We start from the raw sequence: 13,804 nt of genomic DNA on the forward strand, positions 1-13,804 counted from the left end.
CCATCACAAGATGACCACACACATACACCACTGGGCACACATAAAGGAAGAACACACATACATGATGACCCTGGCCAGCCTGCCTGCAATACTGTGTGCAGAAACCCACTCTGTGCTGGCAGTGAACCCCCCCCCCGACATGTGTACAATATAGCCAACATGAACAAATTAAGTAAAGGACTACTGCTATCCATTGTAAATTGACACCATTGCCCACACAAGTATCTGGGGCAGGAAGACCTGAACACCCTGTCACCCCTGAAAAAAAGAGAGTAAGTGAGCCCAAACATTGACTATGTTGAAGTGGCACACCGACCTTGTGACACAGTAAACCATATACACACAACAAAAGAACTGTATTCAGTAAGGACACTGACAAAATAGACAACTGGAGCAACTGTCTTTATTCACATATTGCACAGATAGGCACCATGAGAAGAGAAGAGCAAGGCACAAAATGCAGAGCATGTCCATGAGAAGCTGCACAGGCAAGGGCAAGACAGCAAGTCCAGTGGCCAGGGCAGAGTGCAGAGCATGTCCATGAGAAGCTGCACAGGCAAGGGCAAAACAGCAAGTCCAGTGGCCAGGACAGAGTGCAGAGTATGTCCATGAGAAGCTGCACAGGCAATGGCAAGAGAGCAGTGGACAACAAGGACAGTGGCCAGGGCAAAGTGCAGAGTATGTCCATGAAAAGCTGCACAGGCAAGGGAAAGACAGCAGTGGACAAGGGCAGAGTAGGTCCATGAGAAGCTGCACAGGGAATGTGTGCGACTGTACCTTTCCATGGTCAGCAACACAGTCAGGGGGTAACAATGTGCAGTACAGGCCCACCTGTGTGAGAGACAGGTGTGTGAGGGTAATAATAATAATAATAATAAAGCGTTTTATAAAGCGCATGGCTGCACAACTGTGTATCCCCGCGCTGATTGCTGACAAAAACTCCTTACAGCTCACCGAGACAGAGAGACAGGGAAATGTTAATAAGGGAAGAGATGAGTTTTTAGTTTAGCTCTAAAGAGGATTTCTGATGGTTCCATTCTCAGATGAACTGGCAGGGCATTCCAATGCTTTGCTCCAAGAAAACTAAAGGAGCGACCGCCTAGTCTTGCTCTATTGATCCGGGGAAGTTTGAATTGTGACATACCCGAGGATCTGAGGTTTCTGGTAGGGCGGTGGATAGTAAGAAGATTTCTCAAATAAGTGGGTCCTTTATTGTGTGCAATTCTGTGGGCATAGCAGAGAGCCTTAAATCTGATTCTTTCTCTAACTGGAAGCCAGTGAAGCTTGGATAAGGTTGCTGTAGCGGATGTTCTTTTTGGTAAACCTAGTACCATGCGGGCGGCCGCATTTTGAATGCATTGAAGCTGGTGCAGTTGTTTTTGGTTCGCACCTAAAAGGAGAACGTTTCCATAATCCAGGTGGGGCGTTATCAATGCATGCACTAACGTTTTCCTTGCTTCCATGGGAACAAGATCAATAGTCTTACGCAGGATTTTTAACGTACCCATACATTTGCCAATTGTTTTATTGACTTGTGTTCTTCCCGACAAATCCGAGTCAATCATTATTCCTAGGTTTTTGACCATTTCGACTGGGTGAGGACAATCGCCCAGTGTAGTAGGCCACCAAGCCTGGGACCATATGGAGGTTTTTTCCCTACCACTAGCACCTCCGTTTTGTCGCCATTCAAACGGAGGCAGTTATTATCCATCCAGGTGGCGACCGCTGCCATACAGCTAGAAAAATTGGTGGCAAATTTTTCGCTGTCTGGGGTGAGTTTGAACATGAGCTGGGTGTCGTCAGCATAACTGACAATGCCCACCCCAAAATTCTCTACGACTCGAGCTAGGGGTTCCATATAGATGTTGAACAGGGTAGGGCTCAAACTAGAGCCCTGTGGGACCCCATAGCTGATGTCGCGAGAAGATGACTTGAAGGGTGGGCAGTGTATTTGGAAAGATCTTTTGGAGAGAAAAGATTTAAACCAGGCAAGGGCATGATCCCTTACTCCAATGTCTGATAGTCGGGACAACAGGGTGTCATGAAGCACAGTGTCGAAAGCTGCACTTAAGTCAAGCATGATAAGTGCAGCTGTCTCCCCCTCATCTACCATCTTGCGAATGCACTCCGTGGAGTAAAGAACCGCGGACTCCGTGGAGTATCCAGGTCTAAAACCAGATTGTGTCGGATGAAGTATGTTTCCTTCTTCTAGAAAAGTCATCAGTTGTTTATTGACTATTTTTTCTATAATCTTAGCGCATTGTGGCAAGAGGGAGATGGGTCTAAGATTTTGATATTGAGTAACCGGAATGTTTGGGTTTTTTTTGAGAGGGATGACTTGTGCTGTCTTCCATGCTTCTGGGACGTAGCATTCTTGAAAGGACAAAGTGATCAAGTGTCTGATATGATCAATAAGACCGTTGTTCATAATGTCTTTAATTTTACCTAAAGGGCACACATCGTTAGGGGATCCTGAGTGGATACTAATGATAATGCTGATCAACTTTTCTTTGTCAGGAGTGATAAAACGTGTGAGCGTGGTTTTTTGGATAGGGAGTGGTTCTTTCCCTTCTATGACATGGTTTGAAAAAGTGGCATGTATTTTCTCGACTTTATTGACAAAGAAGTCAGCTATCTGATCGCATATGTCATCAGAATATGTGTCCTGCATATCTAGGGTAGTGGTGTTTGTAAGTTCCTTATAAATGCTAAAAAGTTCTTTCATGGGGTTAGTTGCCTCTTCAATTCTTGTCTGGTAAAAGGAACTTTTCTCCTCTCTAACCATTTTCTGGTATGATTTTAACTCTAGTTTATATAGTTCCTTAAGCTCGGGAGAGTAATTTTTCCTCCACTTGCGTTCTGTCACTTTACAGTGTTTTTTCGCAAGTTTTAATTTTTCTGTATACCAGGGTTCAGATTTGGTTCTTCTAACGGGGGGTTTAGACGTCCACGGTGCAATAGTATCGAGTGCCTTGCTCAGCCATGTTTCATAATTCTTCCAGGTATCTTGTAAGGAGAGTCCTATTGGCGGGGTGTGTTTCTGTAATTCACTGATCATACGTTCCGGGGTGTAGTTTTTCCAGTTTCGTCGTTTAGTGAACAGGGGTTTATTGGGGGCTAGCTTACTCTTGTTAATGGGAATATAAAAGGTGATCAGGTGGTGGTCAGACCATATGATAGGTATAGGGGGGAGCATTTCAATGTCCTCCCAGGTAGAAAAGACTGGGTCAAGAAGATGTCCCTGTTGATGCGTGGGGGAGTTTGATAGCAGTGTTACTCCTATCGCCTGTAAAGCAGTTCTAAGTATTTGGGCTTCTTTAGCATTATTATCTTCCAGATGAAGATTCAGATCACCTAAAATCATGAAGTTATGATGTTTTATCGCTAATTGAGTAGCTGATTCTATAAGCTGGTTACAGAAAGAAGTAGCGTTTCCAGGGGGACGATATATAAGAAGGCCGGTAATGGTCATCAATGGGGTCATTTTTATTGAGAAGGTCCCACATTCGCTATGGGTATTAGCAGTGTCAGTAAGTGTGCATTGTAATTCCTTTTTGCAAATTAATGCAATTCCACCTCCACGTAGTTTAGGTCTGTCGATTCTTAAAAGGCTATAACTCAAAGGTATCGCCTCTACGATGTCAGGGGCTGAAGAATCGTCTAACCATGTTTCTGTGAGAAACAGCACATCATAATCTTGTGATTGTAGTATCTCTCGCAATTCCGTCTTGTGTTTTACCATCGATCTACAATTTAGCAGCAACATTTTAAGTTTGGGTGTAGGGGCCTTATATAGAGGAGCCTTGCTGAAGGAGTAGTTACATATGTGACAGTGTTGTGGGATACAGTTGGGGTCAATGGCATGTAAACAAAGTTTGTTGGCGGTCCTACCCAAATTGTGCAGAGTCGCGCTAGAGTAGCAGAATCTCAGCTGGTCCACTCTCTTAGCAGAGCCTATATCGATGGTAGAGGAGCTAGAGTGTCCTGCCCCGCGCCCCGGTCGTTCGCGGACGGGCGCAGACGGGCTTGCCTTAGGCGCGCCTTCGGCGCGCCATCGTCGCGCCCGCTGCGCTCGTCCGCTGCGCTTCCGGTGGGGACACATGCTATATAGCAGAGGGGTCCTAAGGGGGCGTGGCTACGGAGGTGGGCGTGGCCTAGCGACCGGCCAATCCCGTCGTTTCAGCAGGGAAAATTGAGCCTACGTCAGCAAGCACTCTGCTGAGTAGGTGAAGGTTAAAAATGCGGCGCAAAGTAAAGGAAACCAAGACAATTTAAACCCAAAAGTTTTAAAATGGGCTGTCAGTGCCCTGCTCCCGGCTGTGCCTCAAGAGCTGTATGTGGTGCAAGCAAACGCAGCGCTCGAGAACAGCGTGCGTTTATGTCGGAGGGGGCGTGACTACGGAGGTGGGCGTGGCCTAGCGACCGGCCAATCCCGTCGTTTCAGCAGGGAAAATTGAGCCTACGTCAGCAAGCACTCTGCTGAGTAGGTGAAGGTTAAAAATGCGGCGCAAAGTAAAGGAAACCAAGACAATTTAAACCCAAAAGTTTTAAAATGGGCTGTCAGTGCCCTGCTCCCGGCTGTGCCTCAAGAGCTGTATGTGGTGCAAGCACATACACTAACACTTGGCTGTCAGGCGGACTGGGATCTGTCTGTGTCTAGGGGACTGTCGGGGCACTTGACCGGGGAGAGAGCAGACTAGCTGAGGTAGAGCTATCAGTGGCTTGGCAAGCCGGAGGGCTCCTTGGACCAGGTGGTGTATTGGGAGGTGGAGTCATGCAGACGGGAGACACGGTGTGGCTGGGAGACTATGGAGGGGTGCCTTTCCACTTCTTGGGGATTCTAAATAACTTGCCTGACTTTGGATCATTGGAAAGTGGTGTGGGCACAACAGGCACACTCACCACCAAAGCTGCATCAGGTGCAGGCGCTGGCAACCCTTCTGGTGATGTGCTGGACCCAGTGTAACGCTTTGCCTGCCCCCCCTTCCCCTGTTTACTAGGTGTTACCCCTACTGTGCCCTCCGGCCCCTGCTTCACTGGGCTTGGAATGGGAGTCGAGGTGGTGGGTGAATCTGCCTTGGAGCCCTTCCTAGGTGTATCTTTGGCATGCATCACCTCCTTGGTGGGCACAGACACTGTATGCTTCTCTTTGCGCGATGCTTTAGGGGCAGGAGAGTCCTCTGATGGGGATGCCTCTGAGGCATGTGTGCCTGAGGTCTGCTGCTTTGCTTTTTGTCCACTGGTGTCGCCTGACAGGCTTTTATCCCTGCGCTCTGGGGTGGCTTTGGTCTTCTGTGGGGATGGTGTCTGCGGCCGGGATCGCTTGGGTTGCTGCTGCTGTGTGCTTCGTGTACTGTATCGTGACTTTGATGTATGTGGACCGTGGTCACTATCGTCAGACGTGGCCACTGCCAGGGGGGTGGACAAAGGGACTGGAGCTGGACTGTGACTATGTGCCTGTTGAAGGGCAGACGTCACTGTTGATGACAAAGCCTGGACTGTCCGGTGCAGCCCACCCACGTCTGAATGTATGCCCTCCATGAAAGCAACCACCTGGGCCAATTTCTTGTTGTGGTCAATGAAGGCATTGAGGAGAGCTGTCTGGCCTACACACAGCAGGCGCAAAAGGTCCACAGACACAGCACTGATGGCAGCAGGGGGTGCAGGGGCAGCGGTGCCAGGGGTGAAGGACACTCTTCCCCTCTTACTGAGGCAGACACGGGCAGCACCAGAGGAAGTGGCTGGGAGGGTGGGCACTGGCCGCTGTGTGGTGGAAGACAATGCAGAGTCCTCCAACATGGATGCATCCCCGCGGGCATCAGATGATGTGATGCTTTGCGTCTCAGGCTGGGATTCCTCCAGCAGACTCCTGTCCCTCTCTGAGGCGCTGGTGACATCTGTGTCACTGGACTCCTGTGCAGCTGTTGTGCTAGTTTCACCCCCACTGGTGTCCGTCTCCTGTCCCTCCGTGACCACAGGAGATGCTGCATGAGAGAGAGACATGTAGGGTCAGGTCAGTAACAGCAACAGAACAAACATATGCAAGCAATGCATTACAAAAGATGACCAAATCTACATGTTGCACACCACCCTGTGCAATCACCTCGTGACAATTCACTATATAGACTCAGGCAGTGCGTGGAAACTGGAAACTCAGGCATGAGTGAGCCATGTGATGACCACACAGCACAACACCCTTCTTGTGGCTCTGTTCAACCAGACACACAACTAGCTCTGAGCACACCTAGGGACATGATGGGGGCACACTACTTGTTGCCAATGACGGATCTGGATGGAACAGGAGGGGACAACACAGACCCAAACTACAACATGACAGTCCACAATGGACATTAGCCCATGCCACCCACCATGTTGTACTTTGGGGACAATAGAATGGTGCACATTGTTATCAGATGTGTAGGCCTCCCTAATCTGGGTGCATGCAATGGACGCATTGATGAAGGCACAGTCAGATCAGGCACACTGCCATTCCCTCCCATGGGATTCCCAAGACTACACCAATGCAGAAGAAACCTGAAGAGCACAACTCAGAATGTAATGTGAATGCACAGCATCCAAATCACCTTTGTAAGTACAGGCAGGGCAAATGCATGCCACCGGCACCCAGCCCAGCAGCCACTTACATGCCACAGCATCACACTACCAACATCACATAGGCCAGCGCTGGCACATGCTCTTTACACATTCAGCCACTACCAGCCAAAGTCAGACTCCCCAAATGCTCACCCCTGGCTTGCTGCTGATGCTCCTTCAAATGTGCATCCAGCTCAGGCTGTGTCACCACCAAGATGCGCCCCATTAGTGGTGTCATGCTGTGCCGTGCCAAACGCCCAGTGCGAGGATGAAGACCCAAGGTCATCTCCGCCACGTTCTTTGCCAGCCGGCTGATGTCGTCCAATCTCTTGTGGTAGTGGGTGCGCTGTCGGTTTGAAACCCCCAGAGCTCGCACCTTCACTGCAATGGCCCTCCACACGGCCTTACGCTGGTGTACCTTCAGCTGCAGGCATGGGAGACAAGAGGGGGAAATGATCAGTGACACAGTGTCATGTACCGACATACATCTATCAGTATAGCAGCAAGATACAAACTCTTCACATATCCAACGATATGTCTATCAGAGACTATAGTACAGCTCACATGGTACACCTGCATGGGAAAGGCTGATGTAAAAGCATGCAGGTGTGAAGGGGAACACAGTACCTGCACATCTCACACACATGCAGGATGCCAGCACTGAAACACCTATGTAGCCTGCCCACATCTCCAGTCCATTGTTGGCTTGAGCAACACATACATCACATGTCAACCTGTGTTTGGGGGTAGACTCACTGTGTCCAAGACTGCGCAGCCGTCAATGTCCCTGCCCTGTGAATAGATAACTGTGTCATGGATGTCACATTGAGGGACATGATCTCACAAATACAAAATGCCCTTCACAGGGGCGGCTGTGTGCAATCTACAGTGCTGAGATGGCCCATAGCTTTGCAATGTGAAAAGACTGATGTCATACTCTGTAAGTGAAGTGATGTGTCCTTGTCTTTGTAGGCGGGAACTGTGCTGCCCAGCTGGGCTCATACTGAGATGGACTACAGGGGCACACACAGCCATCCAGCCAAGCAATCACTGTCCTGACTACAGCATGAACAACCTTCTGTGTCACTGTATGCCTGACAACACAACACAGGTCACTCATACATACATGTGCAGAGAGGCAAACCTGTGGCATTGGGTACACACACCCTCCCTCTGGAGTGCATGACACTATCCCACACTCCCAGGCACATACTGCATCAGTCCAACTACATGTGTGGCCCCCCTGCCCTACCCCACCACTGTTGAAGTCTTACCACAACATTTGGGGCACCATATAGCCTTGTGTACTGTGTGAGCACCTCGTCCACCAGGACCTCCAGCTCCTCGCTTGTGAAGAGACTGGCACAGATCTTCTCTGTCCTTGCCATCACTGTGGACATGAGCCTATAGCGGCGGTATTGGGTGGTGAGGGGTCTCCGGCAGCAGGCTCTAGGAGCAGCAGCAGGTGAGGGGTCTCAAGCAGCAGTCCCAGGAGGCAGCAGCAGGTGAGGGGTCTCTGGCAGCAGGCTCTGGGAGCAGTGGAAATGTGAGGCTCACTTCCACACATATATAGCCCCCTGGGGTCGTTTCAAAGGTGCCAAGCTGCAGCAATTGGTGGTCCAGCTCTGCCTCTTTCAAATACATCCAATAACCGCCTCCGCGGTGGCGGAGCACGCCTACCGCAATCTTCAAAATTGCATCATGCCACCGCAATCAAGGTTCCCATTGGTGGTAAGGGCATGCTCCATGGCAGTGACACACCGCTGGGGTCTGGTGTGTGCTATCGCGATGGTGCATCTTTGAAACGCATCCAATGACTGCCTCCGCAGTGGCGGAGCACGCTTACAGCTATTTACAAAATTGCATCATGTCACCGCTATCGAGCTTCCCATTTTCTCTAGGGCAAGTTCCATGGCGGTGACACACCGCAGGGGCCCGGTATTCGCTACCGCGATTTTTTGTGGTGGAGCATGCCAACCACCATCTCCCCATGTCTCCATGCCTATCACTACCGCACTTGTGTGAATGGGGGTGCTGGTGACACTCCGCTGGGGCCAGGCGGTAGCTACCACGATATGGGTGCCATACATCGACACGAGGCTCCGCCACTCAGGCGGCGGAGCATGCCACCCGCAATTTCCACATGTCTCCATGCCTATCACTACCGCACTTGTGTGAATGGGGGTGCTGATGACACTCCGCTGGGGCCAGGTGGTAGCTACCGCGATTTGGGTGCCATACAATCGCAATGGCCATCTGGCAAACATCAACAGTGCACAGTGCCAACATGGTCAATGGCACATCATTGTGCATACGATGCCAATGTTCCATTTACTCCACTGATGGCTACACATGCCATGTTTGTGTGTGTGTTTCGTAGATTGGCCTGTACCCACTCACATGTCACTAATGGATTTGATGTTCATGTAGGCAGGACAGTGTTGTTCTGGACTCTACAATGTGTACACATGTCAATGTGTTGAGGTGCAGTGACAATCACAGCGATGCTCGTCTCAATGAATGATGATCTATTTTGCATTGCGTCTCATGTCTGCTCATTCACACATTCTTCATTCCTGCGCCGACTGTGGTCATTGTGTGGTGGATGTGTACCAGGTTGTAATGACGCATTAAGGTGTGAAAGGTACAGCAGCTAGGTATGAGACAGTGGGTTTGATTTGATACACATATGCTGGATGCAATACTCCCAGGTGTGCCCATGTGAAATGTGGCCATCTCCTTATGTGCATTCACATTGACCAAGGTGGTGTTTGAGGTACTTGTCTTGTGAAAGTTGACAGGTGTGCCCTTTTTGTAGCTGAAGGTGTCCCTACATGTAAGCTGGTCTGTTAGTCAATATTGATGTCAGTCATTGTTGTCGTTGTGTCATCCAGAACGTTATATGCTGTGCACATCTCATGATGTATTGCACTGACATGTGTCCACTATCATCTCAAATAGGAGGAGGCCAAATTTAATTAGTCACTTGACGGTACTGGAGGTCATGGAGGATGTTGCGATCATACGGAAATGCCGTCTGGATAGATCCACCCTGAAAACCCTTTGTGATCTGTTGGAGCCCCACCTGCAGCCTCGCCGGACATATCCAACAGCTTTCACCCCTACTTATAAGGTGATGGCGGCCCTGCATTTTTTTGACACTGGATCATACCAAGAGACAGTGGCCAGCGCTGGTGGGATGTCACAACCGATGTTCAGCATGGTGCTGCGTGATGTACTTTCTGCCATGATGATATACAAGGATAGATACATCCATTTCCCCAGGGGTGCTGAATTGCCAGCTGTGAAGGGAGACTTCTATCCCCTTGGACACATCCTCAATGTTGTTGGTGCCATTGATTGCACCCATGTCGGGCTTGTGCCACCACAGGCAATTGAGCACATTTACAGGAATCGCAAGCATTACCACTCCATAAATGTGCAGGTGGTGTGCCTGGCAGATATGGTCATCTCCCACGTGTGTGCCAAATTCCCAGGCTCGGCCCATGACTCCTACATCCTGCGGAACAGCATTGTGCCCCAGCTGATGGCTAATCTGCTTCCCGAGCGTGCATGGATTGTGGGTGAGTATGCCTAGTCGTATGGCGTGCTGGGTGTGTGACCTGCTGCCCTCAGCCTCAGCGACATTGCAATGTCTATTTGTGTTTGTCATACCTAGGTGACTCTGCATATCCCAACCGTCCCTGGTTGCTGAGCCCACTGAGGAATCCCAGGACCCCAGGTGACATCTGCTACAATGAGGCACATGGGAGGACACGTCGTGTGGTGGAGCGTACTTTTGGTCTGCTCAAGTCACGTTTCCGCTGCCTGGACAAGACCGGAGGAGCACTGGCATACTCGCCCGGGAAGGTGTGTCAGATTGTAGTGGCATGCTGCATGCTCCACAACCTAGCCATTCGCAAGGAGATTCCCCTGCTCCTGGATGATGGTGAGGACCCAAGGCCCCCGCCTGCAAACCAACCCGTGTCCAGTGATGAGGACAGTGGAGAGGAGGAAGGTGTTGACCTGCGTGAACAGCTCATCGCACGCTACTTCACTTGAAGGTGGGTGACAATGTGAAACATAACCATTGTCTGCTGATATTGCTGTTGTCGTGAAGAGGCTTGTGAGAATTGTAACAGCAGCCAGTTGTAGACTCAGCGGTGGTTGGCAATGTTTCTGGGACAGGTCATTTGGCAACATCTACAGGACGTGTATGTTGACACTTGTTGCCCATTGTGATGTGTGCATGTTGGGTTATCCTGATGGTAGGGGTTGTGTGACGTCTGTGATGCCACACCCAGACCAGTGAAAGTAGTTCTGTTATGTTTCCCTAGGTGCCTTCAACTTCTCCTTGCCTACATACAGCCCATGCTCCTTGTACATTATGATCATGTTGAAGACTGTACATCCTGCAATAAAAACGGAGCAGACATGACAACATGTGTGTAAGGATATTTTATGTGCAATGGTGAGATGCGAGGGGGGTGTACATTTCCATTGGGTGGTGGAGCAGTGAGTTGACAGTTGTGGTAATTGAGATAATCAAGCCCAGTCCAACAGACAGATGCCATTCACAAGGCAGTGTGGGGAAGGACAATCCAAAAAGTCAATGCAGTGGTGGAGAGGGTTGCCATCATGGCTGTCTCTGTGACTGGCGTCTGGCAGGTGCTTCGCCTCCAGATACTCCCAGGGTCTTCTTAGGACGCCCCTTTGTCGTTTGGCAGGGGGGGCCCTGTTGCAGGGCCAGTGGGATCTGAGGACTCACCCCTCTCTGTGGGTGCAGGGGAGGATGGTGAACTCTCATCCTGCGGCTCACCAGAGGGAGGTGGAGGTGTTGTTTGTGGCGCAGGCCTGTCCCTCAGTACCGCCACTTGCTGGGCCAAGAGGTCCACGATAGTCCCATGCGGGTGTCGATGGACCTCATCAGCAGGATGAGCTCGTGCAACAGTTCATCCGACCGGCCGGTTGGTCCCTGGGCCTGTCCGTATGCGCCAAGGACTCTGGTGATGTGTTCCTGGGATTGGGTCCCAGCCTTCTGGTGTCTGTGGGTTACGCTGCCCCTCCCACCTACCCTGCTGCCACGGACCTGCTGCCTCACCACTGTGGGCACCTGCATCCTCTCCCTGCCCTCCTCCGTCGGTGGTGTGTGCTGGTCATCCTCTGGAACAGGGAGGGTGTTGCAGGCAGCACTGGTGGTGGTGGTGGTGGTGGTTGCGGTGGCCCCACAGGCCGTGACAGGGGTCTGCTGTGAAGTTGTTGTTGCTGCAGATGTGGTGGGGGGGACGATGGGGTCCTGGGACCTGTTGCTCCCTGGCACACCAGATGGGCCGGCTTCGAGCTCATCGTCAATTGAATCCTGGGAGTCAACATCCGAGAGTCCATGTACCGGGGGAGGGGGGAGACTGGCTCTGCAGGTTGCTGGTGTTGTCCTCTGCAGTGAGTTCTTGGTCACCTGTGGGTCAGATGGGAAATGGTGATTGTAGTGCACCCAGCAAGCTTTGGGTTAGCTGTGTGTCATTCACTTTTTGTACACTGCACAATTGACAGATCATCACATTGTTTACTATGTGCACTACTGTGCTTCCTGACATGATGCAGTGGTACATGCATTACTTGTCCATGGTGTGAGGTGTCAATGCATATCATGCGACCCGTGCACAGTTATGGATTACAGGGACTTGTTACCATCTAGGGCCTGGCACAACATGTTTTTAATTGAGGACTCATTGTTGATTTGTCTGACCTGGCAGGCGTCACATCTGGCCATGGACTGGCCATTGTCATCTCCTACATAACTTTGTCCTGTCATGTGCATATCTTGATTTGTACCACCACACATGCTTTTGTATTTTTCGAATGGTCCTTGTTGTACTTGCCCCATGGCGATGCACATGTAAATAGGTGCTGTGCATGATTGTGCCCTGACTTTCTTCTACTTGTGCATTGGTGTGTCACACTTTGGTAGCTGTGACAGTTTCCTTAGCTTACCTGTGTGCGCACTGTGCTTGGCAATGGGGTAGGTGTGCCTCTTTGTGCAATGAGAGGGCTGGTGTTGTTATATGGCACCATTTAATTTGTGACGAATGCGTGGGTGCATGTACTGGCTACTTACCTGTAATGTGCCCACATTTGGGTTTGTTATGTCACACGTGTGTGTGCATGGTGGCTGCTTACATCCTGCTCTGTGGGGTCACAGGACAGAATCATATGTCTACCTACCTGTAAGTTTTGTTGGTGTACTGCAATGGCTTCCATCTGCTTCTGGGTGGGTTGGGGGGGAGGGCTCCATCCTACTGAGGTGTGGGCCAGGCGGCATGGTTGTAGTGGTAGTGCAGGCCTCCCACCTCCCACCCCCAAACACCCTCCCAGGGAAGATGGCTACCTACCTGTAAGTTTGATGAGGGTAATGTAATGGCTGATACATGCTTCTGGGTGGGGTGGGGGGAGGGCTCCATCCTGCTGAGGTGGGGGCAGGGGGCATGGTGGGAGTGGTAGTGCAGGCCTCCCACCCCCGAACACCCTCCCAGGGAAGAAGTCTACCTACCTGTAAGTTTGTTTGGTGTACTGCAATGGCTTCCAACTGCTTCTGGGTGGGGTGGGGGAGGGCTCCATCCTGCTGAGGTGAGGGGCAGGGGGCATGGTGGGAGTAGTGGTACAGGCCTCCCACCCACACACACCCTCATTGTGAAGATGTCTACCTACCTGTAAGTTTGTTTGGTGTACTGCAATGGATTCCAAATGCTTCTGGGTGGGGTGGGCTCCATCCTGCTGAGGTGGGGGGGCATGGTGGTTGTGGTAGTGCAAGTATATTTAGTCCCACCAATAATGAGGTCAAAAGGATTGTACTAAAGCATTTGAATCTGGATGAAGACCATACGGAAGTCCCCCTGTTCTCATTTAAGAGGTATTAATTGGTGAGAGCTGCCTTACCTCTACCATTTAAATCCACTTTGAATCACAGTAGGGTATTCAGTACATTTCGCTACATTGGATGTCAGACACTGAACTTTCAAGAGCCATGCCAATTGATGAATTGAAGTGATCTGTTTTGTATAATCCATGTTTCTCTTTTTATATAAAAAATATTTAAACTTTGTATGACATTTTTACATACAATATTGTGTACTATTAGGCACAGTGTGAATGTATTAGCATGACTGCATATTCACCCTAAGAAACATGGACATCCAATGTAGCGAAATGTACT

At 50.3% G+C, this 13,804-nt stretch overlaps 1 protein-coding gene across 1 annotated transcript in view; it reads right to left on the bottom strand.

Moving 5' to 3' along the window:
• Window positions 1-4,678: 4,678 nt before the first annotated feature.
• Window positions 4,679-13,804, bottom strand: part of LOC146805699 (uncharacterized) — a 65,505-nt gene continuing 56,379 nt past the window's right edge. Inside the window, exons 2-3 of the mRNA XM_085622983.1 lie at window positions 6,748-7,018; window positions 4,679-5,984 (exon numbers count right to left, since the gene is read on the bottom strand). Coding sequence (XP_085479109.1) covers window positions 4,807-5,984; window positions 6,748-7,018 — 1,449 coding nt within the window. The 3' untranslated portion in view covers window positions 4,679-4,806. The remainder of the gene's footprint in view (window positions 5,985-6,747; window positions 7,019-13,804) is intronic.

This window comes from Triturus cristatus, chromosome 8 (assembly GCF_964204655.1).
Source record: "Triturus cristatus chromosome 8, aTriCri1.1, whole genome shotgun sequence".
NCBI lineage: Eukaryota > Metazoa > Chordata > Amphibia > Caudata > Salamandridae > Triturus > Triturus cristatus.